We start from the raw sequence: 20,918 nt of genomic DNA on the forward strand, positions 1-20,918 counted from the left end.
ACACAGACAGGACGCTGACTTACAACTGAAAGTTTATTGCTCTGAAGAAAGAGAAATAAACACAGAGAGGAGGAAGGGGAGAGAACAAACAACTCAAACCAATAACATGCGGCATCACCCACGCCCACGATCCGTCACACGAACCTGCCACACTTTTTTACAAAATCCACCTCGTCATTTGCAAGGGCAACCGAAGGAGCGCTCACACGCGTGTCAGCTCCGATAGACGCGATAAAAAACGCTTCGTCTATCTCCCTCGCAGTTTTTTTTTTTTTGTGACGAGACAAAATCTTTATGTCACGAAATGATGGCGTGCAGCCACACCGGTCACAATGAACCGCTAGGTTTCCTGAGGGCGAGGAACGCAAAGAAAGGGAATGTTCCCTTGCCCTTACATTTACACAACGCCCGGTTTGACCAATAGTTGAGTGTGGAGTGATAAAGCAAGGGCGGGGGGGGGGGGGGGGGGGGGGGTGTTATGGACAAGTTTGATGTTGGCCGTGCACATGCACAGTGGTGGTGTTTTGCTTTCGATCGAGCTTGTACGGACACTCAGTGCACGCAACAACAATCGCTGCGACAGCCTCCGTTCATAAACAGGCGTATACATATTGATACGGAACTGTCGAAGTTGTAATTGAGGGATCGCTTTCTATGCACAGTGGAAGGGTTTTCATTGCAGATGCGAAATGGTCAAGTTTCTTCTTACAATATACTTTCGCGTAAGCGGTATACCAGCTCATAGCACACATTATGAAAAATATTCACTCCTCTACTTCCCAAACACGCACTCTGACTACTGTGGATTTTCTTTTACCAGAAAGACAAGTCGAATGTTCTTTAACATAAAAAGAAAGCCGCCTGCTTTCTTACAAAAAAAAATATATTATTTAGATGAGGAAGCGTCAAGTAATCGCTAAAAAGAAATTATTCAATAATGCAGAACTTTTTTTTTTTAGTTTTTATTTACGTTTAAAAGAAATAAACACGGAGATAAACTACTTTTTAAAGCGATGCACTGTTCGAATAATTGAATTCACGTATAAACTGAAGAGTCGTGATCCCTGCCCCGGCTTACTATTTGCTGAGCTGGTAGCGCGCACGTGGCGTGTTACGTTCGTATCTTCATAACTTTGAACATGTTTTACGAGCCGTTTCTAAATACGTCCGCTAAATAATAAAAAAAAAAGACAAATGCTAGTTTTATATCCACCGGGCGTTGAGTACAAAAGTCCTTTCCTACAGTGTCGCGACTGGGCGAAGGGCACCGCGTCTCCAGCAGTTATAGTGACCGATATCTTGTTTTAAAGCAAAGCAAGCCCGAGGCTTGGCTCAGTAGGAACTTTTAGCAAACCGTTACCGTGTTCCGCATACCGCACAACCGGAGCCTTTTAAGCATGCCTTATAGCGAGTGCCTCGCGGTTACCGTGACCGCGGGGCGCGCGCTCAAAAGCGTGCTTCAAAGGCTCCGGTAGTGCGGCACGCGGAGCACGGTAACGGTTTGCTAAAAGTCCCTATTATCTTCGTGATTCTTCCTTCATGATTCCTTCCTCCCTGTTTTCGTCGTGGCCTACTTCTGCAACCTCATTGGCTAAAGAGCGATAATGAGATGCTTGGTCACGCCCCGTGTTTTGTTAGGTTGCCTGTAACTTTGGCTCAGGTTGTACTTTCGACGACGTTTCACGCTGTGGCCCGTGTATCTAAAGGTCTGAGGTCTCTCCTAAAAGTAGACTCTCTCTCACACTCTTGAAACGCTTTTTTTTTCGTTGAAACGGAGATGCATCACAAGGCTAACTGCCTCGTCTTTCCCACTCCTCTATTTCTTTGCACTCCTGTTTAACTTTCCCTGTATTTTTTTCTCGCGTGTTCCTAGTTATGAAGATGCCGGTGCCGAAAATAATCCCAGCATTTACAGGACGTCATTTATTTCCTTCGTCGCCCTCGGTGGGCGGGCGCCAGGAGTCGCTGACCTAGGGGTTCTCCATTTATTTTCTCCCGCCTTCATTTTGTCTTTCTTCCTTTCCTTACGACTCCGCTTGGACGACACGAATCATCATTCAACCCGTTTATTAAAGTTTTGCGGAGCGCTCCGCACCGTTCGATTTAAACCCAAAAAGATCATACAAATGAGGAAAAAGAAAGAAAGATTTAGATGCGGAATGCCTGGTGAATGCGTTCGTAATATGCAAAAATACCTCTCTTTTTTTTTTTTTAACGTTTAGAAAACAGTTTTAAGGAATGAGAGTTGCATGGAGGAACTATTTTGGGTATCGATCACCCACTCTTTCTTAGTAAAAAGAAGAAAGAAAACGAGAAAAGAAATAGGTTAAAATTGCACACACACAAAAAAAAAGGAAGGTGTAGAATTTACGAAAACGCTTCAATAACGTTTAGATTCCTTTGCCCGTCTCCTGTTAAAGTCAGTATCTCGACTCCCAGCGTTAAGCGTATACGCTTTTCATATTTGTATCAGCTTTTAATGCATCGTTCCAACGCGTATCATCCAGTCGAAATTTGCCGAATCATTGGGTTGTGGACGTATGCGCAACGTCTTATTTTCCGCCAAAAAGAAGCCATTAGGGACTTTTAGCGAACCGTTACCGAACTACCGTTACCGTTGGCCCAAACTGCGCATGCGCGACTCATACCGGCGTCGCGTGCCTGAAACGTGTTTCCGTGCTCGCTTACCGAAACCGCGGCCCTGTGTTCAACATGGCGGCGTCGACGCTCCGCCACTGCATGCGTCGACGACACACTTACTGTTCCAAAATGCCGGAGGCGCCATCTGGAAACACTGGTAGTGGCAAATAATGCTGGAGCAGCCGTATTTAGTGGTGAGAGCTGCTTTCATAACGATCCCAGCACGTCAAAGAACCGTTTTTTTGTTTTTCTTTCCACGATATAACTGACGTTTCTAACTGACGTTTACTCAAATTTCGATTCCAATGTTCAAACTGACGCCACCTTCATTGACTTCTTTAAAGCATTTGACAGGGTCCCTCATCAACGTCTTTTAATGAAACTAAGAAATATTAATCTTCACCCCTCTGTAGTCAATTGGATTTCTGAATTCCTTACCAATCGCACACAGTACACTTCAATTAACAATATAAAATCTACCACAAGCACAGTAACGTCTGGCGTCCCTCAGGGAAGCGTTCTTGGCCCCCTTCTTTTTTTTTAATTTACATTAATGATCTCCACCATGGCATCACTTCTGAAGTACGTTTGTTCGCCGATGAATGTGTCATATATAGACCCATTCATTCACGCCACGATCACCTAACCTCGCAAAACGATCTCCAATTTATAATTCAGTGGTGTCATAAATGGCAAATGGCTTTAAACTATAATAAATGTAAATCGCTATCTTTATCCCGCAGTTCAGATGTTCTATCCTCCGCTTACCACCTTTCTGGCATCCCAGTAACTGTTTGTTCATCGTATAAATATCTAGGAATTCATCTGACATCTGACCTGTCATGGACCACTCATATAACAACTGTCATCGCCGATGCTAACCGCACACTCGGATTTCTTCGCCGTAACCTCAGACAAGCTACATCCCCCGTAAAACAACTAGCTTATACTACCTTGGTCAGAACTAAACTAGAATTCGCTTCTTCCATATGGTCACCGTAGCAGGCATACCTAACTAACAACTTGGAATCCGTTCAAAGCAGGGCCCTCCGTTTTATTGATTGCGACTATTCCCCTTACGCAAGCATATCAGGACTTCGCCAATCAGCTAACCTTGACACTCTTTCTCACCGCCGCAGAGTGTCTCGTCTTTCTCTTCTTCATCGGATCTTTTATTACAACAGTCATCTCCGACAAAGTTTGTTATCACCTCCTTACTGCATTTTCCCTCGTCTCGACCATTCTTGTAAACTCCGTCCGATTTCATCGTCAACCGTCACTCACCAAATGTCTACTTTACCATCGGCCATTGACGACTGGAACTCACTGCCTGACGTAATTGTTTCCTTATCTGATACTAAGAAATTTTCTGCAGTCATTAGCTTATTTTTTCTAACCCATAACTAGATTACAATGTGTTTTTGTAGATAAATAGTTTTGTTACTTGTTTTTTTTTTTTTTTTTTAAGTGTTCACTCCCTTGTATAATGCCCCCTGGGCCTTCAAGGAATAATAAATGATGATGATAACAAGACACAAAAATGTTTCCCATGGCGTTGCAGCTCTCTCGGTGGCTGTGTTCTGTCAATCGATCATGTTTAAAGCATTTTACAATCAGTTAGTGCCTTCGTCGCGCGCTCGTTTTCTTTCGCTGCGCTTTGGCTGCGTGTAGCTGCGTGAGCACGGTTCCGCTTTCAAGACGAGAAAGCACGCGCTGGAGGCGGAGCTTGCCATAAAGACAGCAAGGTGCGTTATCAGAACAGTTAGTAAACGCCCACAAACAATACAAAATTCCTTTATATTTATATGCTTCAAAACTTACAGTGATTACCTAACACAACACTTCCCTTTATTCTGACAAAAGGTATCAATATACTCGTGTTTGGTAGTGCTGGGTCTAACCGGGTTTAGTGGCCGCAAACTACGGGGAGCTTAACTGAGGTTAAGGCTGCCCGTGTATAGGTCATGATACTTGTGCAGAAATCCAAGCTGATATCATGTTTTGCTTAATTTCAGTGGCGAGCACGATACCGGTGCTTTCCACACGGGGGAAGTTTTTAATGCCATATCAGAATAACTAAAGAGGGGACGAGCCTATATTTGATCGCTGCCATCGGTGCCTGCAGCTGGTGCGCGAGCTCAGGTACGCCCATATCTTGGTGCGCGTGCGCGTCTACTAACCCACAAAACACTTAAAGAGCCAATCTCTACGATCTACGAAATCAGCTCAGCGAATGATGCGTTCGTTTAGACCTAAAAATGAAGACTATACGCTGTGGCATTACGCAATGCAAAGCGTCTTGCTTGCATTGCGTAATGCCACAGCTCGGGCCTAATCTTGAGGGCTAAAAAGGTGTTCCGCCCCATCATTCGCTGAGCTGATTTCGTAGATCGTAGAGATTGGCTCCTTAAGTGTTGTGCGGGTAAGGTAGACGCGCAGGCATTACTTGGAGTGCACAGTGCGCCTCAAACTTAACGCCGCCACGGCATTTGCCGTTTCTGACTGTGCCTGCGGCGGCTGATTGAACTATCTGAAGAATGTTTGGGTTTCTGATTTCTATCCCACACTGAGAAGGAATCCCGAACGTTTTGCTGGCAAATTTAAGAGTAAGTAGCCGACACGGGCTCAATATTTTGTAACTCAGTGGCGGCGTTAAGTTTGGGGTGTTGGGGTGCAGTGTGCATTGCCAAGAAACGCTATCCCTGAGTATCGGGAACCGGTTTACGCCGATCCTTAGTTTTATTAATATTATTACACTTGATCGCTTCACCATTTTTTTAAAACTTATTTATTGTCGTCAACTACTGTCACCAGGGTATGCTCCAGTCGAGCTCCGGTATCACGGCACGAGTCCCCAGTATGCTAAAATCAAATTTTTCAGGGTTTTAAAGGCACGCGGTTGCACATCCGCAGTCGGGCCCACGGCAAGGGTAGTACGGTAACGGTAGTACCGTAACAGTTTGCTAAAAGTTCTTACTAGCAAGTTTTAGAACAGCGTACGCGATTTTGGCGCACGCTAACGCTAAATTTAGCGCTTGCGTTAGCCCACGCTACGCAAGAGAGTTTTAGTTTCTCCGTCACGATGCAGAAGCCAAAGCATCTCGCGTTTGAAACGCCTCCAAGATACAGTCCCAATTTTTATTTCACACACGAAATGCTGTAACTTGAGAAAAAAACAAACAAGTTTTTTAGTCCAGAGTAACATTTTAGAATTGTTTAAACATGGAAATGCGACGCGAGCGGTCGTTTGGTCGTGGACCCCCGCTTGCGTCGCTACGTCAAGAGGTGTCTCATGTACTGACCTTCGCACCCGTACCTTCGCCGAGAAATGTTCGCGCGTCACGAGCATCAAGTTGCCAGTGATCGTGGCCCACCTTACTGAGTTTTCCAAACCGAGTGCATTGTCGTACCGTATTGAAAATCGCAGTCGCGAGGATGCCGCCGACGTCGCCCGCAGCCATGGACCTGGGGGCCGCCATTTTTATAACTGTGCTCGTCTTGGCTTTAGCCAATTTCTTTTCACGAATCCTCCTTGGAGCAGCGCAAAGACTCTTTGCGTACGCACGCAATTTACGAAAAATAGCATACGCTAAAATAGCGCGCGCAAAGCGCTAAACGTGGTTAGCGTTCGGCGCATGCGCAGTGAGGACGACGCTATTCTTTGCGTACGCAAAGCTTTAGCGTGCGCTATTCTAAAACTCCCTACACAATCTATTGTGCATGCTGAAAAAGCGCTTCACAGGGATCTAGTAGGCAAAGATGACGGCGTGCGGAGGGCTATCAACGCGAAACGTTCTTCGGCTAGGTGTTCGGCATTTATTGAAGCCCGGATGAAAACCTGACCGCGAGGCTCGACACTTATTGGTTGACGGGTGGGAAAGGAGAAGCGAGGTGCTCGACGCTGATTGGTTAATGGAAAGGTCATGTGACCAGAGGTGCGAAGAGGAGCTCGACCTGCAGCTACGCGCACTGAGAGAGAATGGAGCTCGCGAGTGTGGAAAGCTCTGGAAGATCGCCAAGCTTATCAGCCCGATTGGCGGTAGTATCGTTTCATTCTAGGAACAACTCTCAAGTGCCCACAGATGGTACGCGTTAAGCTGTCTGATGAAAGGAACCGTGAACGTAAGCGTCTGGATAACAGAAAGTATAAAACAGAGAGAGGACGGAACACAGACGAGTTTTATGCGTTTTATATGTTTATATATGTATATATGTTTTATGTTTTATATATGTTTATATATGTTTATACTTTCTGTTATCTAGTACATCTTACCAACACGCTCGTTAGGAATATAAAGCGTCTGGTGCCTGGAAACTCAAAGTATCGCTAAACGTTTGTGATTTTAGAACCTTTCACGTATGCAGCACAATTGCCTAGCAATTTACTATATACTTTATTGAAATTATATATATATATATATATATATATATATATATATATATACAGCTTTAACCACATTGTCTGTATAATTTATCTACACAAGGCCCCCTCTCCCCCCCCCCCCAAACACACACACGAAAATAATTAATACGTTTTATTGTGTTTTTTTTTTTTTTAACGACAAAAATAAACAACATTTGCCGAACGCTCATTCTCCGCCCAAATGTAATTATTTGCAGTACGAACCAGATGCCAAATATTCAGAAGTAACTGTTATCTTATTCAAAGGTTATAAGAGATTTTCTGAAGTTCTCCATGTGGAAATGACAGCCGAGGGAGTTCTCGAATACAGAGAGCTGCATGGCGTCAATAACCGGAAACCGATCATGGAAATTTTCAGAAAATCGCGTATAACTTTTGAATGAGATAACGGTTAGTTCTGAAACTTCGGCATCATGGTCCGGACCGCTAGGGTTACATTTGGGAGGAGAATGAGCGCTCGGTGACACCTAGTATTTTTGTTCTTGATTTTTCCGGTGAAATAAAAACCCTGTAAATTTCTTTTTTTTTTTGGGGGGGGGGGGGGGGGGACACGTTGTGTATTGGTGAAAATAATGCTTCTTTCTAGGTGTTTTTATTGTATTTTTTGTCCGAGCTTCCGAGCCCTTTGTCAGGTAATAAAACGCGGGACTCGTCATTAAATATGAAATATGTGCGCTTGTTTCAAATGCAGAGTAAGAGAAAAATGGTTTACCGCCAATCACGTTAATTAGAAGAGCGTATCAGTGCGTTAGATGGCTAGTAAGCACCCTGCTCCGCTCCCCGCACTTGAGTTCAAAAGCCGAAGGAAATTTCCGTGCCAGAAACTATTTTTAAGAGCGGAGACAACATGCAGTCGACCAGGTCTGTTTATTTATACTATCTTGTTTTGTTTTTTATAGTTATCCCTTAAGCACCTTGTAATTACTGCAGCCCCATGTTTTGTTCTTCTGAGAATTCCTCAGGGAGCTTTAAAAAGAAACTCAGAAACCGCAAACAACACCCAATCTAAAAAAAAAAAAAAGGTCTGAGTTTATTTTTGTTTTTTTTAGTACACGGAGACAGCTAATTTGAGAAAACTATAGAAGGGTGTTAGCTAATGACAAAAGCTCGGAATACGAATATGTCTGAAAAATGCGTTTTGCACGAGGACAATGCCCAAGTGAAATAACATATGCTCGTCATTTTCCCCGTCCACATTAACCGTTCATCTCTAATCCTATTCTGATCTTCGACATTGGCTGGGATCTATTCTTCGAGTAGATTGGATATGTCTGTCCTGCAAAAAAGGAAGCTCAAAGACTTTTTTTTGTGCTTGTCCTTTGTCCCTCTTGTTTCCCTTCTCCAGGGATCATTTTCGTCATTTTGTCCAGCTCGCTCGCACCTTTGCATTTAATTGCTTTATAATGACTTTTTCTTCTTTTCTTTTCTTTTTAATGCATATGTTTTTTTGTTTTTTTTTTAAATTGACCTGGTATATAGGTTTTGCCACGGTTTAGCCCAATATAATGTATTATGTGTTTTTTTTTCTTTCTTCATTATACCATCTTATCTTCCAGTTCGCTAACAATACAACATTCCGAAATCTTCAAAAAATAGCTATTTATCGTGGTATTTGGTTTAGCACACCCTGTTTTGTTTCGTTTTTTAGGCCTAAACATATCTTCAGCCTCTTGATTTACCGAGCTCCCTCTTGAGATTGCCGCTATTGCATTTTTCGGGTGTTTTGCGGGAAAGTAGACGCACCGAATTTCTTAAAGTGATATAGACATGTATCAGCGCCGTATTCTTAACACAGTACAAAGTCAGCAAGGTCAGCGCCAATTCGAGCGCTGACTAATAGCACTGAGGTAGCGCTGGACTCAAGAAATCTGTGCTTTGTTATAGTAATACAGCGCTGATACAGCGGTGCATTGGCGATCCATTGCATCCAAGTGAGCGCTGCGTCAAAGCTGTTCTCCGCACTGTTGATTTAGCGCTGGGCTGTATATGTTTGAACCGGCCAGAAATGAACGTCTTTGAGTACTCTCCGATACTTTTAGCAAGCGGCGAAAGGGTGATTCCCTAACTTATTACTCGGTTCATCGGCATCGCGGTGTTATTATTGGTAACCAAAATGGCGGACATCCGGTGCCTGTCGGCACCCGGAGCCCGAAACTGCAGCATCCGGACGCCCGATTCCTGGAGCTAATTTGGGCCAAGTTGCTCGCGGGGGCAATTCTTATTTTTGTCAATCGAGCGTGGCCAAACAATTCCAAGAAGGCAAAAAAAAAAAAAAAAAAGTGAAGCACAGGCAAGAAAAAAAAAAAAAAAAGGCCACTCGACAACAGAGCACAAACAAATTTATGGGTCTAGACGGGTTTCGAATTACTGTTACCCGTTTGCACCCGAAAGCGATTGCTCCAGTGACCGCGGTATACATAGATTTTATTTTTGGAACGTTGTCGCTCTTCAGTGGCTTTATTTGAACAGTTTTATAGTCACCAAAAGGCGGAGAAGAAAAAAAAAAGCGCAGGAGTGCAAGTTTTGTGCATCTTGTTATATGCTCCACAGCCAATGAGATCGTGAAAAATCAAGAAAACTCGGGGGTGATAAACACCAAACACTGACCGCAAACGTGTCGAACACACACTTCGTTACCATCTCAATTTTTATTTAATTTTACAGCTGAACGATATTTTCAAATTACGAAGCAACATGGTTATAAGAAGGAGCGGTTCCGCGAAATAATTATTTGCTTGGCGAAATTCAACAATAGGCTTATATACGTTCGATAACTTGGGCTCAGCAACTTCGAAACTAACAGACTGACATGTGGCGCAATCGTTTGTGTGTGTGTGTGTGTGTGTGTGTGTGTGTGTGTGTGCGTGCGTGTGTGTGTGTGTGTGTGTGTGTGTTTGTGTGTGTGTGTGTGTGTGTGTGTGTGTGTGTGTGTGTGTGTGTGTGTGTGAAATCATTTACTTTCTTTACACGAAACGCGGCGTAGCTTTCATTTTACCGTGGCCAAATTTCTTACAGGATTACCGTGATCCGTCGTAGATCTTCCAAACTCGTCACCGTTGTCGTACGTGAACGTTGTCCACTCAGTCCGCTCATCGGGTACAACCAGTAAATTTCGTTACTTTTTCTCAGTATATTTATGGGAAACCAAAAATAAAGACCGCGTTCCTTTTTTTTTTTTCCTTTTTTTTTAAACGCTGCGAAAGTTTGGTGAGTTCACACCAACGAGTACAGCAACGTTCCTTCGTCAAGTTCATAGAAAAAAAAAAGGCATAAATATCGAGCAGCTGTACGATTAAACCAGAGCGGCGATCAGCATTTTGCGAAGAAACCACACTTCGCAGGGAACAAACGAGCGCGCGGTCAATGGACTGTGTGCGAGTATGGTCACTAGGCTGAGAGCAAGTCGTCTGCTTCTAGCGCCGGAGTAGCGGTGACGTCAAAAAGACACCTCTCTCTGAATGGCTCTGATTGAAGGATAGTGGGTAGACCTAAAGGCAGGCTGCCTCGAGGTCTACCCACTATCCTTCGTTCGGAACCAATCAGAGCTCGGCGTTCTGACGTCACCTGCAAAAGAAGCAGACGAACTTGCGCTCCGCATAGTCGCTCGCTCCCCAGCCAATCAGATTGCGGCATTATGTTATAAGAACGCCGGGGAACCAATCACGACGCGAAAAGCGTGAACATAAAATGCCGTACCCTTTCTCGAGGCGTCCGCGACCATATAGTTTGTGCAGTCCTGGAGGAGTGGTAGTCTTTTAGCAAAGCGCCGAGAGGCTATTTTTACGCTTTTCGCCGGCTATGTTCTTTTTTTGCGAGTCCATAAGCCTGGTGCTCCCCGTTCGGCCTTCCTTTGAGGCTTGCGAGCTTGTGGGCTGATGGATGCGCACTTTGGGCGGTTCGTTGTACTTGTGACATGTGCAAAACGCTTATGTTTGTTAGTCGCTAACCTCGTGTGTTTATATGCACGAAGCTCGTAGAGAGAAAAAAAAAAAAGCAAGCGAAGTACTCAATTTTTAAAAAGAAACTGCGCTTTTATTTTTTATTTTTTCTCTTCTGTGTTCCGATTTATTTTTGGCGTTTAGCCGGGCTGTCGGCCAGGAATTATAATTATAGGCACGTCTCATTTCGAAACTCAAACTCTTTCGTTCTTCCGCCTGTCTTCGGTTCGGTTTCGGAAAGCCTCCGATACAGTATGCGTAACGGCGGCGTGTCAAGTTCTCCGGGCGGCGAAGCTGAATATAGGAGGCCCATTGAACTCTTTGGCAAGCGATTCAAAGGGCTGTCATAGAAAAGACACGAGAGATCTGGCTCGTACTGCAGTTATCCTTAGTGACTGGCGCCGACTACTGTCTTCACGAAAGATATAAAAATAAACTTTCTCTTTTTTCATTCTCAGGTTCGATTTCAGAAACGAGGAATCGAATCGGCATGCTTGCTTATGGAGCCGAAATCGTTTGCAATGAAGTGACGTCGTATTTTCTAGCTGTATTCGAGACATTTGATGACTGCAGTACGCCGAGGTAGTTTGACGTCCCGTCGACTGCATAAGGTAGCAAGAATGGCTCGAACTTCGTGCCTCTATGATGCATACCCCTATCGCCAAGGAATGGTGTGACTGTTAGACTCGAGATGTCTTAGCCAACTGCGTTAGCTTTTACTGCTCGACTCATGACGGCCTATGGAGGTCACTTTTAGGCCGTATAATGTGAACGATGATGGGACAACAGTTTTCTGCAGAAACTTCTATCCATCGCTGGCAGCTGATGACCAAAAATAAATCTAAGCTGTAGTTCCTTTTTTTTTCTCCTTATATATATATATTTTTTTTTGGTTTGTGAGAGAAAAAAAAAGGGGGGGGGGGGGGGTACTTGGGACAGATGATTCCATGTGGTAGAGAAGATTATTATTATGGATTATCAAAAATGGGACGCCAGTTAATATAGGTTATCCCAAACGGCATATATGATGTCCGCCAGACTTGGGAAGTAAACCGTTACCAGTGACAGATTACTTGAAATTCGTTACTTTTTCAAGTAATTTTGTAATTGCCACGTTACTTTTTTTCTAGAGTAATTTGTGATGTAATTTCATTACAAAATGTTGGTAACAAATTACTTTAATTACTTATTACTTTTTAAAAACGTCAGCATAATACAGTAACTGCAGCAATACGAACAGAACATTCAGCAGCATAAAGAGAGCAAGTTCAACAAAACAGAAAACATCAGAAAGGGGAAAATAGCCGAAAAGGAAACATGATTTTTGTATGACCGGTCACTAGAACCACTATAAAAACGGGCAAGGCATGTACATATAGACGCTTTCAGGCAGCTCTGCATGGGCGCCGTCATAACCGACCTTCAGTCTTTGTTCCCTCTTATTCCGTTCGCTTCACTTCATCATTACCACAGCAGGACAGGTTATTTCCACTTTAAGTGTTACTGTGTCCTTCTCTCCAGCATACGCCCTTGTGGAGGCTCGTCAACGCCCGCTTCAGTAGCTAGGCATCTCGGTAAGACAAGAGAAGGTCGGTTATGGCGGCTCAATCTGGCGCGTGCTGAAAGCGTCTATACGAAAGACAGAGATCAACTAAGACAACGCCGAGTAGGCTCTCCGTCGTCTTCCATCCTGTTTTTCTTCCCCTCCCGGGCAGGAGAAAGCTCTTCATGTATATTCGTTTTTGTCTTTTACACCGTTTCATCCTTTCCAACTTCTTCGACGTCTCCCGCCACCTGCACAGACATCAAACGCAGGTCCGTACGTTCTCGATTCGCGGGTTCACAACTCGCGTAACATATCCCGCGAGGGGGTCGAATTCTCTTTGTCTTTGATGTGCGCTACTTTATTCTAGCACGCTCTTGAGGCACGGCTGAAAAGCGTTCGGCGCGAGGCTAAGAGCATGGCCTTCCGGGGTACCGACGATACTTCTTTTGGTTTACTTGTCTGGGCGTGGTGGTCGAGTCCACTCTTCACTTTACAGTCAACTGTCAACATAAAAGGGGGGGGGGGGGTTTAGGCCATCTAGGTAGTGCTGACAGAGAGAGAGAGAGGGAGAGAGCGTAAAACTAAAAGTAAAAGATTCTCTATTGTTTTGTGAGACTGATGGCCACCGCTTCTCTCGCTCCCATGCCCTCCGCTCCCCTGACCTCCACGAATATTGGTATGACAATGAGAACCGATGAACGATCGATAACCCGTAACCGCCACTTTTTCTATGACTGGTCCAGTTTTCGGTCATGAAGTGTCCGTCGTCTCCATGGCCATCTCTTAATGAGATGTTCAAAATTCAGGGCATTAAGGAGAAGGGAAACCTAGAGTTCCAGTGCATACTTTGCTTGCCAAAAAAAAAAAAAAAAACACATTGTCCTCAGCAAGAACAACAAACTGTAATCTGCGGAAACACATCAAGGTAAGCTGGGACACCCACATTCTGCGTTAGAACCAAGTTTTTCTTTTCTTGGGTATAACAGGCGAAACACTCGAGTCAAATGGGAGCTTTCGTAGAACGCTTCGTTTGCTCCGAAACTCGTAGTGGTGGTAGAAGCTGCTACTGAGCATGTGCACCGCTAGCTTTGTCTGCACAATTCCAGGGATCATTTACGGGGGTCGTAAGCTAGCGGAATAGTGGGTGGGGTTGCAGCTTTCGGTCCCTTGTCAGCTTACAGGTGAACGGAGTGCACCCACACTCTTTCTCTTAAACACAATATTTTGTTTTTACGAGGATATCCATAATACGGGCCTATGAAAAATGAAAAGTAGTGTTGCAGAACATTTCTGAAGATAGCAAAATTGTTTCTATTGTTTTCAGGATACGTGTACGGAAAAAGTAACGTGAGAGTAATTTGTAACGTAACAAGTAAAGTAGTCCGTTACTTTTCAGCGAAAGGAATTTGTGACGGCAATCCATTCCATATGAGGCTCGGTAATTTGTAATTACAATCCATTAATTTTTTCAAGTAACGAGCACACGTCTTATGTCCGCCTATACCATAGCGAGCAAGGGCGTCGTCTACTCCTCGCACAGGGTCTGGCGTTCGAACGCCAAACCTTGCGCTCTTGTTCGGTCTGATGGGAACAAAACAGTGGGTATACAGACAAAAGCAGCTAGCCTTTGAGTCTACCCACTATCCTTCCAAACTGAGTTCGGTGCTCTGCAGCATCACCGCACGCTTTCATCTCCTCCTCTTCTTCATTTTCTCGCCGTTATACGATTCCACTGCTTGCCTAATCCACAGTCCACACGCGATCACTGTCAAGCCAAAGCGTGCTCACAACTGCCTTCAGCCAGAAAAGGCTCCTGTAAAACGCAGGAACAAAACAACTTACGCGCCCTGAGACGCTTTCATGGAACTATCTATGAACTAGGGTTATCGGTCCGAATGCCTTTAGAGTTTCCCTTGGGTCTCTTCGTCTCTCCTCTTCCTCTGGTTTACTCACCTCTCTGTCTCCAATAGCGCCGGAATTCCTCCTGTCTACTCTGAATAGTCATGATAGCTTGTTTAGCAGTTTCGTGAACAAGTCCTTGGCCGCCTAGCACCCCCCCCCCCCTCCCCCTAATTCCTCCAAGGTTAGGTAAGTCGCGCGGAATGCCAGCCAGACGGAATTCCGGTCTATTTTCTAAACAGTGATGCGCGTCTCCCGGCGGCGTCGTCGTCGTCTCAGTTCGGTCGGTTCCTCCCAGGAAGATACAAGCGGCCGAATGACAGCGTGTCGTCCCGAAAAAGCCGAGCCAGAAGGACTTCTCTCACCGACGGTAGTGTAGTTTCGCCGGCGAGGACAGAGTCGGCAGCCGTTGAGCTCCAAGCCCGTCCCCGCGGTGTGAAAGACGGGAGCCGGGGGACGCTCGTGCCAGCATGTCCCTGTTCCCGCACAGCCGCATCTTTCCATTGTTTTGTTGTTGTTGCGGGCGTGTTTTGTTTTTGTCGGTGTTGCTTGCCGCGCTGCCAAGTCTCTTACTTGTTTGCACTGGCCCTCAGGAACGCTGCGGGCTTTGGAACATACGCGTTCTCCGAACGCTCGCGGTCCTGCGTCCTGAGTCTGCCATTTTCAGATCGGTAGAGGTTTATAAAGAGAGTGATTAAAAAAAAATCGTAATCGCTTTTCGATTTTTTTTTTTTTTAATTCTTAAATTTGAGAGAACGGGCAGGTGTACTGGGTACAATCCCTATCCCTGCCCGTTTCGATCTGGATGAGCATCGTACCATCGTGCGTTCGTGTATCACTACGGCATGATGCATGTTCAAAACCTCCTGCTGGCAGTGGTACTGCATTAAACTTCTCATTCACAGCTCAGACATTAGACATGCATGCATTGGAGCTGACTAACCTCCCGCCACTGCAGTGGAAGCACGTCACCTCGCTCAAGGCAGCTATGGGCAAGAGAATATTCACTTTCTTGAGTTGACCACCTGAAAGCGCGTTCCAAATCACTAGTCGTTTACCATCACTTCTGTGTTTTTTTTCTTCTGCCTTTTGTCATTTTTGATTTGCGTGTTCTTTGTTATTACATGCTTGCGCGCGGTACTAATCTCGTGTTAGAGTCTGTACTTCTGAAAGTACCCTCTCTCAGCGGAATAGGCAATGGCCGCGTGCACGCAGAATCTCAGGCGAAGCTAAGTCAGATTCGCGACTACCTGCGCGAGGGGTTAATATTCCTAAACGCGCGTCTCTGTGCTCGGGTGATGCCACCCTTTGTAGTACCCGATGCCGACAGCACGCGCTCACGGGTAAAATACAAAGAAATCGACAAAAACAAAATGTCGCCGGAGCACAGTCAGCGCCACGAGCGCGTGCAGGGACACGTTCTTTCACGCGCTTCTGAACAAAAAGTAAAAATAAAAGTGTGAGACAAAATGGCCAGATGTCTCCACCCTAAGCAAAGCGCACATGAAGGCACCCTACTCTGTGCTAAACGCGCGTCTTTGTGTGAGTGTTTCAAGGCACTGGCACAGTAGAGTTAAAATTCACTGACAGGCATAGCTGTGTGCGCGAATTCTGAGTGCGTGCTGATAGCAAGTTTCCACAGTTCTTTTGCAACGTGCATTCCACACCATCTGGATTGCCGGTCTTAGCAGCCTATTAATGTGAGCTTGTTCCGAGCATGCGCTCGAAGCAGCGCCCTCAAATATGCTACCCAGTGAATGGCCTTATATTCTTTTGTAACAGACTGACGTTTCCTTATCGAAAAACCTTATCCAGAACAGGTTTTTCGATATCAAATATCGCACCCTGAAAGGTGTTAAAACACTGCAATGTTGGGGTACAACCAGAAGTGATACATACTAAGGTTCGCCGGGTAGTAATAAAAACATCACAATTGCATAAACTGAATTTTTTTTTTGTCTATACATTAACATCGTAAGACAGGCTACCGGATGGTTGCGAATAATAATCACGAATAATTTCGCTTACAATCACGCAGTCAGTATATAGTGTCAGATTTGTTCCTGGAATTATCTTGCTTTTCTTAAACATTGTATAGTCTGATGCTGGTTAAGAATAGCAGGAAAGGCCCCTCCCACAAGGATCTCTACTCGCCATAATTGGAGGTTTCCTCCTCTCCGCTCACCTTCTCTCCCGCGTTTGCTCTGCTAAGGTGCAAAAAGTGAAGGCCTTTCTGTGAGGAGCTTGTTATGTTATTGTTCTTCTTCTAACCTGTGACAAGCTGCGAATTTTTATTTTTTTATTTAATGTTGAAAATATGTGATTTGTCTATCGTCACGCGCGCAAGTTGGGGCCTGAAATGATGACTGGATTCTAATTACTGTTGCTGTAACAACGCGCGTACACTTTGTGGGTTGCCATTAAAGGTCGTTCACACTTCGATGCTTAGCGTACGCTGGGCCGGGTACAAATGTGTTTGGCCTGTTTACACTGACCAGACAAGCGTAAAAAAAATATAAGCTAAAAGTAGGATGTAATAATGTAAACGAAACATGTATGTGCACCCGTGCCTTTCGTTACTTTTTACCTGATGGCGACGGTGTTTTCTTATACGAGCTCGAAGCTCTTCCAGCTGCTGTTGAAGGATGACGACAATGAAGCTGCCTGGCTTTTGTCATGTTTAGTTTGTGCTTTGTTTTACCGCTCTCTCTTCGTCTTGGTTTGACAGCGTGAACGGGCCGTAGCGAATCCGACGTGACGGAGGATCAACGAGGAAACAAAAGCGCACGTAACAGTCCTTTCAGACGCCGCGGGGGAGAAAGGCGGACAAAAATACCGCGCACCGACCTTTGAAAAAGAAGCTGTTAAAAAGATACGTCTCTTGTGCGAAAAAGTGCATAATGTTTTTTTTTTTTGTTTTGTTTTTTTTTTTTCTTTTTTGGCGTGCCAAAGTTGATTTATTTAGCCTTGGAGTCAAGCTCTGAGCGCAAAAACAGTGAGTCATCATCATCACTCCTCAAGTTCGTGAGAATGTGAAGTTATTCTCTTAGAGCACTGAACTGGGCAAGCACTTCAAATACGTTATATTCGCACGCACCGAGACGTCGCTATTCGAATGAGGTACACGTAAGGGCGTGCGAGAACGTAAAGGGACTGACACTTTTTCCGCTTATTTAACGTATTCTCATCGTCAATTATCCAGCATAAAGTGCACACCGAATCCTCGGCGTTAGCACATTCGGTTTCTTTTCAACAAAAATTTTAAACTTGTCCCTCTGGGGTTTCATTGAATAAACATATGCAGTATATCATTCTCCTGATATAAACGGGATTTTACATGCCAAACCAACAAGGAGCGCCTGGCCAGTTTGGTTCGCTCAGATGGAAGACTGAAGACTGATTTCGACCGCCTGGGAATCTTCTGACGTGGGACCTAAAGGCTAAAGCCACAGTCACGTCGTTCACAAACTTGACGGTGTTCGCTTCAAACATGACAGAATTGACTGCGGAAACGCCTCACTCATCTCGGCAACACGTTTGTTTCATACTTACGCATGCTTTAAACATGTCCGCAGACAGTGTTTGTGTGAGGAATGTGTGGGGACCGTCATATACACGGAATGAGCACGTCTCAGACGACAGTGTCTTGGTCTCTTGTATGATGTATCAGCACTAACAGTCTGACTGTGACTCAAATCTCAGTTTCTCTGTCTTCTCTGCAATAACCCTCCGTCAAACCGCAGGCGCGCAAACCGGGTATAAAGCCCGCTCTCCTCCAAGCAGAGTAGAATATCTTGGTGTAAGTTTTTTTGCGTCATCGGGTTTCATTTCCGATAGCGTTTGCAATCTACAAACAGTGCTCGAGAAACTTTCGCAAATTGAAATCGGACAGAGTAGCCTAGAGCCGCAGTTCTTCAGTTGGAATCAAAATGGCCTACGGGACGGCCGTCTTTGAGAACGTATACGTCCAAACGAGGGTGCACTGCGTGTCTGTCAGATGAGCGAGAAACCAGCGAAGTAAGTACCCTGGTGTGGCTGTCAGGGCCATCAGTTCTTCCGTGGTCTCTCAAGTCACCCGCTGAGCTCGGAGGCGCCGGCGCGGGCGCGGTGGAACGCGACGTGCGTCAGCGAAGACCTCGAGCAGCGGTGGGGGAGCCTCCTCCCAGAAAGTTTATTTTCGTGCTAAGGACCCCAAAAGCAGGAAGGAGGCGGGCCTATTCGCTTGCGTTCCGGGGAACCATACAAGGGTGCGCCACACCACCAGCCAGGCCCACCAGCAGTGTCCGTGTCCAGACGGTCATCCTTCCGCGGACACTCGTCAAAGCCCCATTCCACAAACGTCAGTCCATGCCGCGGGTGCTTGTATGGTTATACGGACTTTCATGCTCTGTCGACAAGACAACGTGGTCTTCTGGAGGCATTAGGAGCACGCGTGCGTTCGCCTCGGGGACCGCGTTGTCTTCTGGCGTGCGCAAAGCCGTGTCCGGAGTTCCGCACGGCCGGCGCGGCGGCGACGTCCTTCGCTGGCCCGAATCCAGATTCCCACAGAGATCGTGCGCGTTTTGCGTTCGCCGGGGGGAACCTGGCTGGGCGCGGCACCTCCGGCCAAAAGCGGCGGGGGCGTCCCGAAATAGCGGGGCTGTCCCCCCGGCCCGGCTCCGGTGTCGGCCGCCGCAAGGGCGCGCCAAGGGCGGAGCTCTGAGCGCGGACACCCTCTTTCCTTCCGCAGGCCGTCACCGAGCAGATCCGACAGAAGACAGTGGTCGAGCGCCGCTTCCGTAGCGCACCGCCTCCCCAGGGAAAGTTCCGGCCGGTCCAACTCTTTGACATCCCCCTGCAGCAGGCCGCCGGAGGACAGCTCTCCGGTGGGTCCCACGTCCACTGTGCCCGATGTCGCGTGTGCGTGCCTTACTCCCCGCAGTCATCCGGCCTCCGGGAATGCGGCCTAGTTCGGACGTGTCCTATTCCGGAGTCCAACAGGAGGAAGGACAGTCCGTGATGGCTACCACTGCTATGGCATCCTTCCTCCTGGATGACATATGGATGTGCACCATTCGCACGTTACATCGGGCACGACGTGGATATATATCTACGATGTTATGGCAGTCTCAAGATGTTTTGCTGACGCCGTTTTTGTGCCCGCGCAGCGGAGGTGAAGATGCCGTCGGGACGAGTGGACAAGCCGGTCATCATCGACAACCAGAACGGCACCGTCAGCATTCAGTACGAGCCGCGGGAGGAAGGGCAGCATGAACTGCACATCAAGTTTAACCAGGAGCACATCCAGGGTTCGTGGTTCATGGGCCCTGGTGGACGCAGGATTTGGACGCGTACGTGACGGATGATCGTGTGTGGTGCATTCGCAGGGAGCCCCTTCAGGTTCCACGTGGACACCATCCAGAGTGGCTACGTGACCGCGTACGGACCGGGACTCACGCATGGCGTTGCTGGAGAGCCCAGCAACTTCTCTATTAGCACCAAGGATGCTGGAGCCGGTAAGCTCCGACTTCATCGACGCTTTTCCTAAAGGCAAATCATGGGGTGACATGTTTTTCATTCCCTTTTTTCACTTTGCTGCGTGTTCCTAACAACTGCAAGCTTTTGGACTGCGCCGGTTATAGTCTCGTACGGTACCAGAACTGGAGGACCATAACTATGTTCTTCGCTCTCTGAAATTGAATGCAGGAAACATATGGCTTTTGCAATTGAGTTGATGAAATCTGCAAGCTTGCATAGAAATATTCTTTTCTTGTTTAACAATGTACAAAAGACCGACGCACTTACTTTCCCGCAGGGTACTCGGAGAACCAATCACAATTATATATGTAAGGAATCAGCAAATGACGAGGGTGAAAATGTGCTTTGATAGAAAAATGAAGTTCATAACGTGACACTGAGATTGACGTGCAATTTTAAGACGCCATGCTTAGTGTCACATAGCAGACTTTGTTTTTATTTCTAAGCATATTTTCGACTTTTCACTGACTTTCTGTCTTTGTAAGTTGCAGGGATTGGCTCTCCGATTGCTCTGCAGGGGAGTCTTTTAAGAGTGTACCAGTAAATGTTGAAACTTTAAGGTAGCTTTTGACAACCAAGCTTACCGTTCAGATATACCTTAGTTGATCATAACGTGCAATTTATATCTCGTCAAGTCGCTATTGTTATAGTTCAGGAGGCATTAAAGTTCAGTGTAGGTATACAAAACACGAGACCTTGGACGTTCCCTCAAAATAAGCTTTCTGTGCCGTGTGCAAGATTTGTGTTCAACAAGACTGATGAGAGACACAAAAATACTTGGTTGAAGTCTTGAAGGCCGGAAGAAGGAGCGGTCCTAATCCTCGGCGTCGTTGGCCTTGGCACCGTCGCGTGCCAAGACCCTTGCCAAGTAGTTACTTTCCACCTGTTCCCGGCACTTGCCCAAACTTTCCATCGTCCTCTCTACGCACGCACCCCCCTATCCACTGTACAAATA

General features: G+C 46.0%; 1 protein-coding gene across 1 annotated transcript in view; it reads left to right on the forward strand.

The window, feature by feature from the left end:
* The window catches only part of LOC8038634 (filamin-A), a 92,507-nt gene that overhangs the window by 47,132 nt on the left and 24,457 nt on the right, over positions 1-20,918 (forward strand). The window contains exons 19-21 of the mRNA XM_029979107.4: positions 19,176-19,311; positions 19,594-19,734; positions 19,813-19,941. Coding sequence (XP_029834967.3) covers positions 19,176-19,311; positions 19,594-19,734; positions 19,813-19,941 — 406 coding nt within the window. The remainder of the gene's footprint in view (positions 1-19,175; positions 19,312-19,593; positions 19,735-19,812; positions 19,942-20,918) is intronic.

This window comes from Ixodes scapularis, unplaced genomic scaffold (genome assembly GCF_016920785.2).
Source record: "Ixodes scapularis isolate PalLabHiFi unplaced genomic scaffold, ASM1692078v2 PGA_scaffold2__306_contigs__length_199485367, whole genome shotgun sequence".
NCBI lineage: Eukaryota > Metazoa > Arthropoda > Arachnida > Ixodida > Ixodidae > Ixodes > Ixodes scapularis.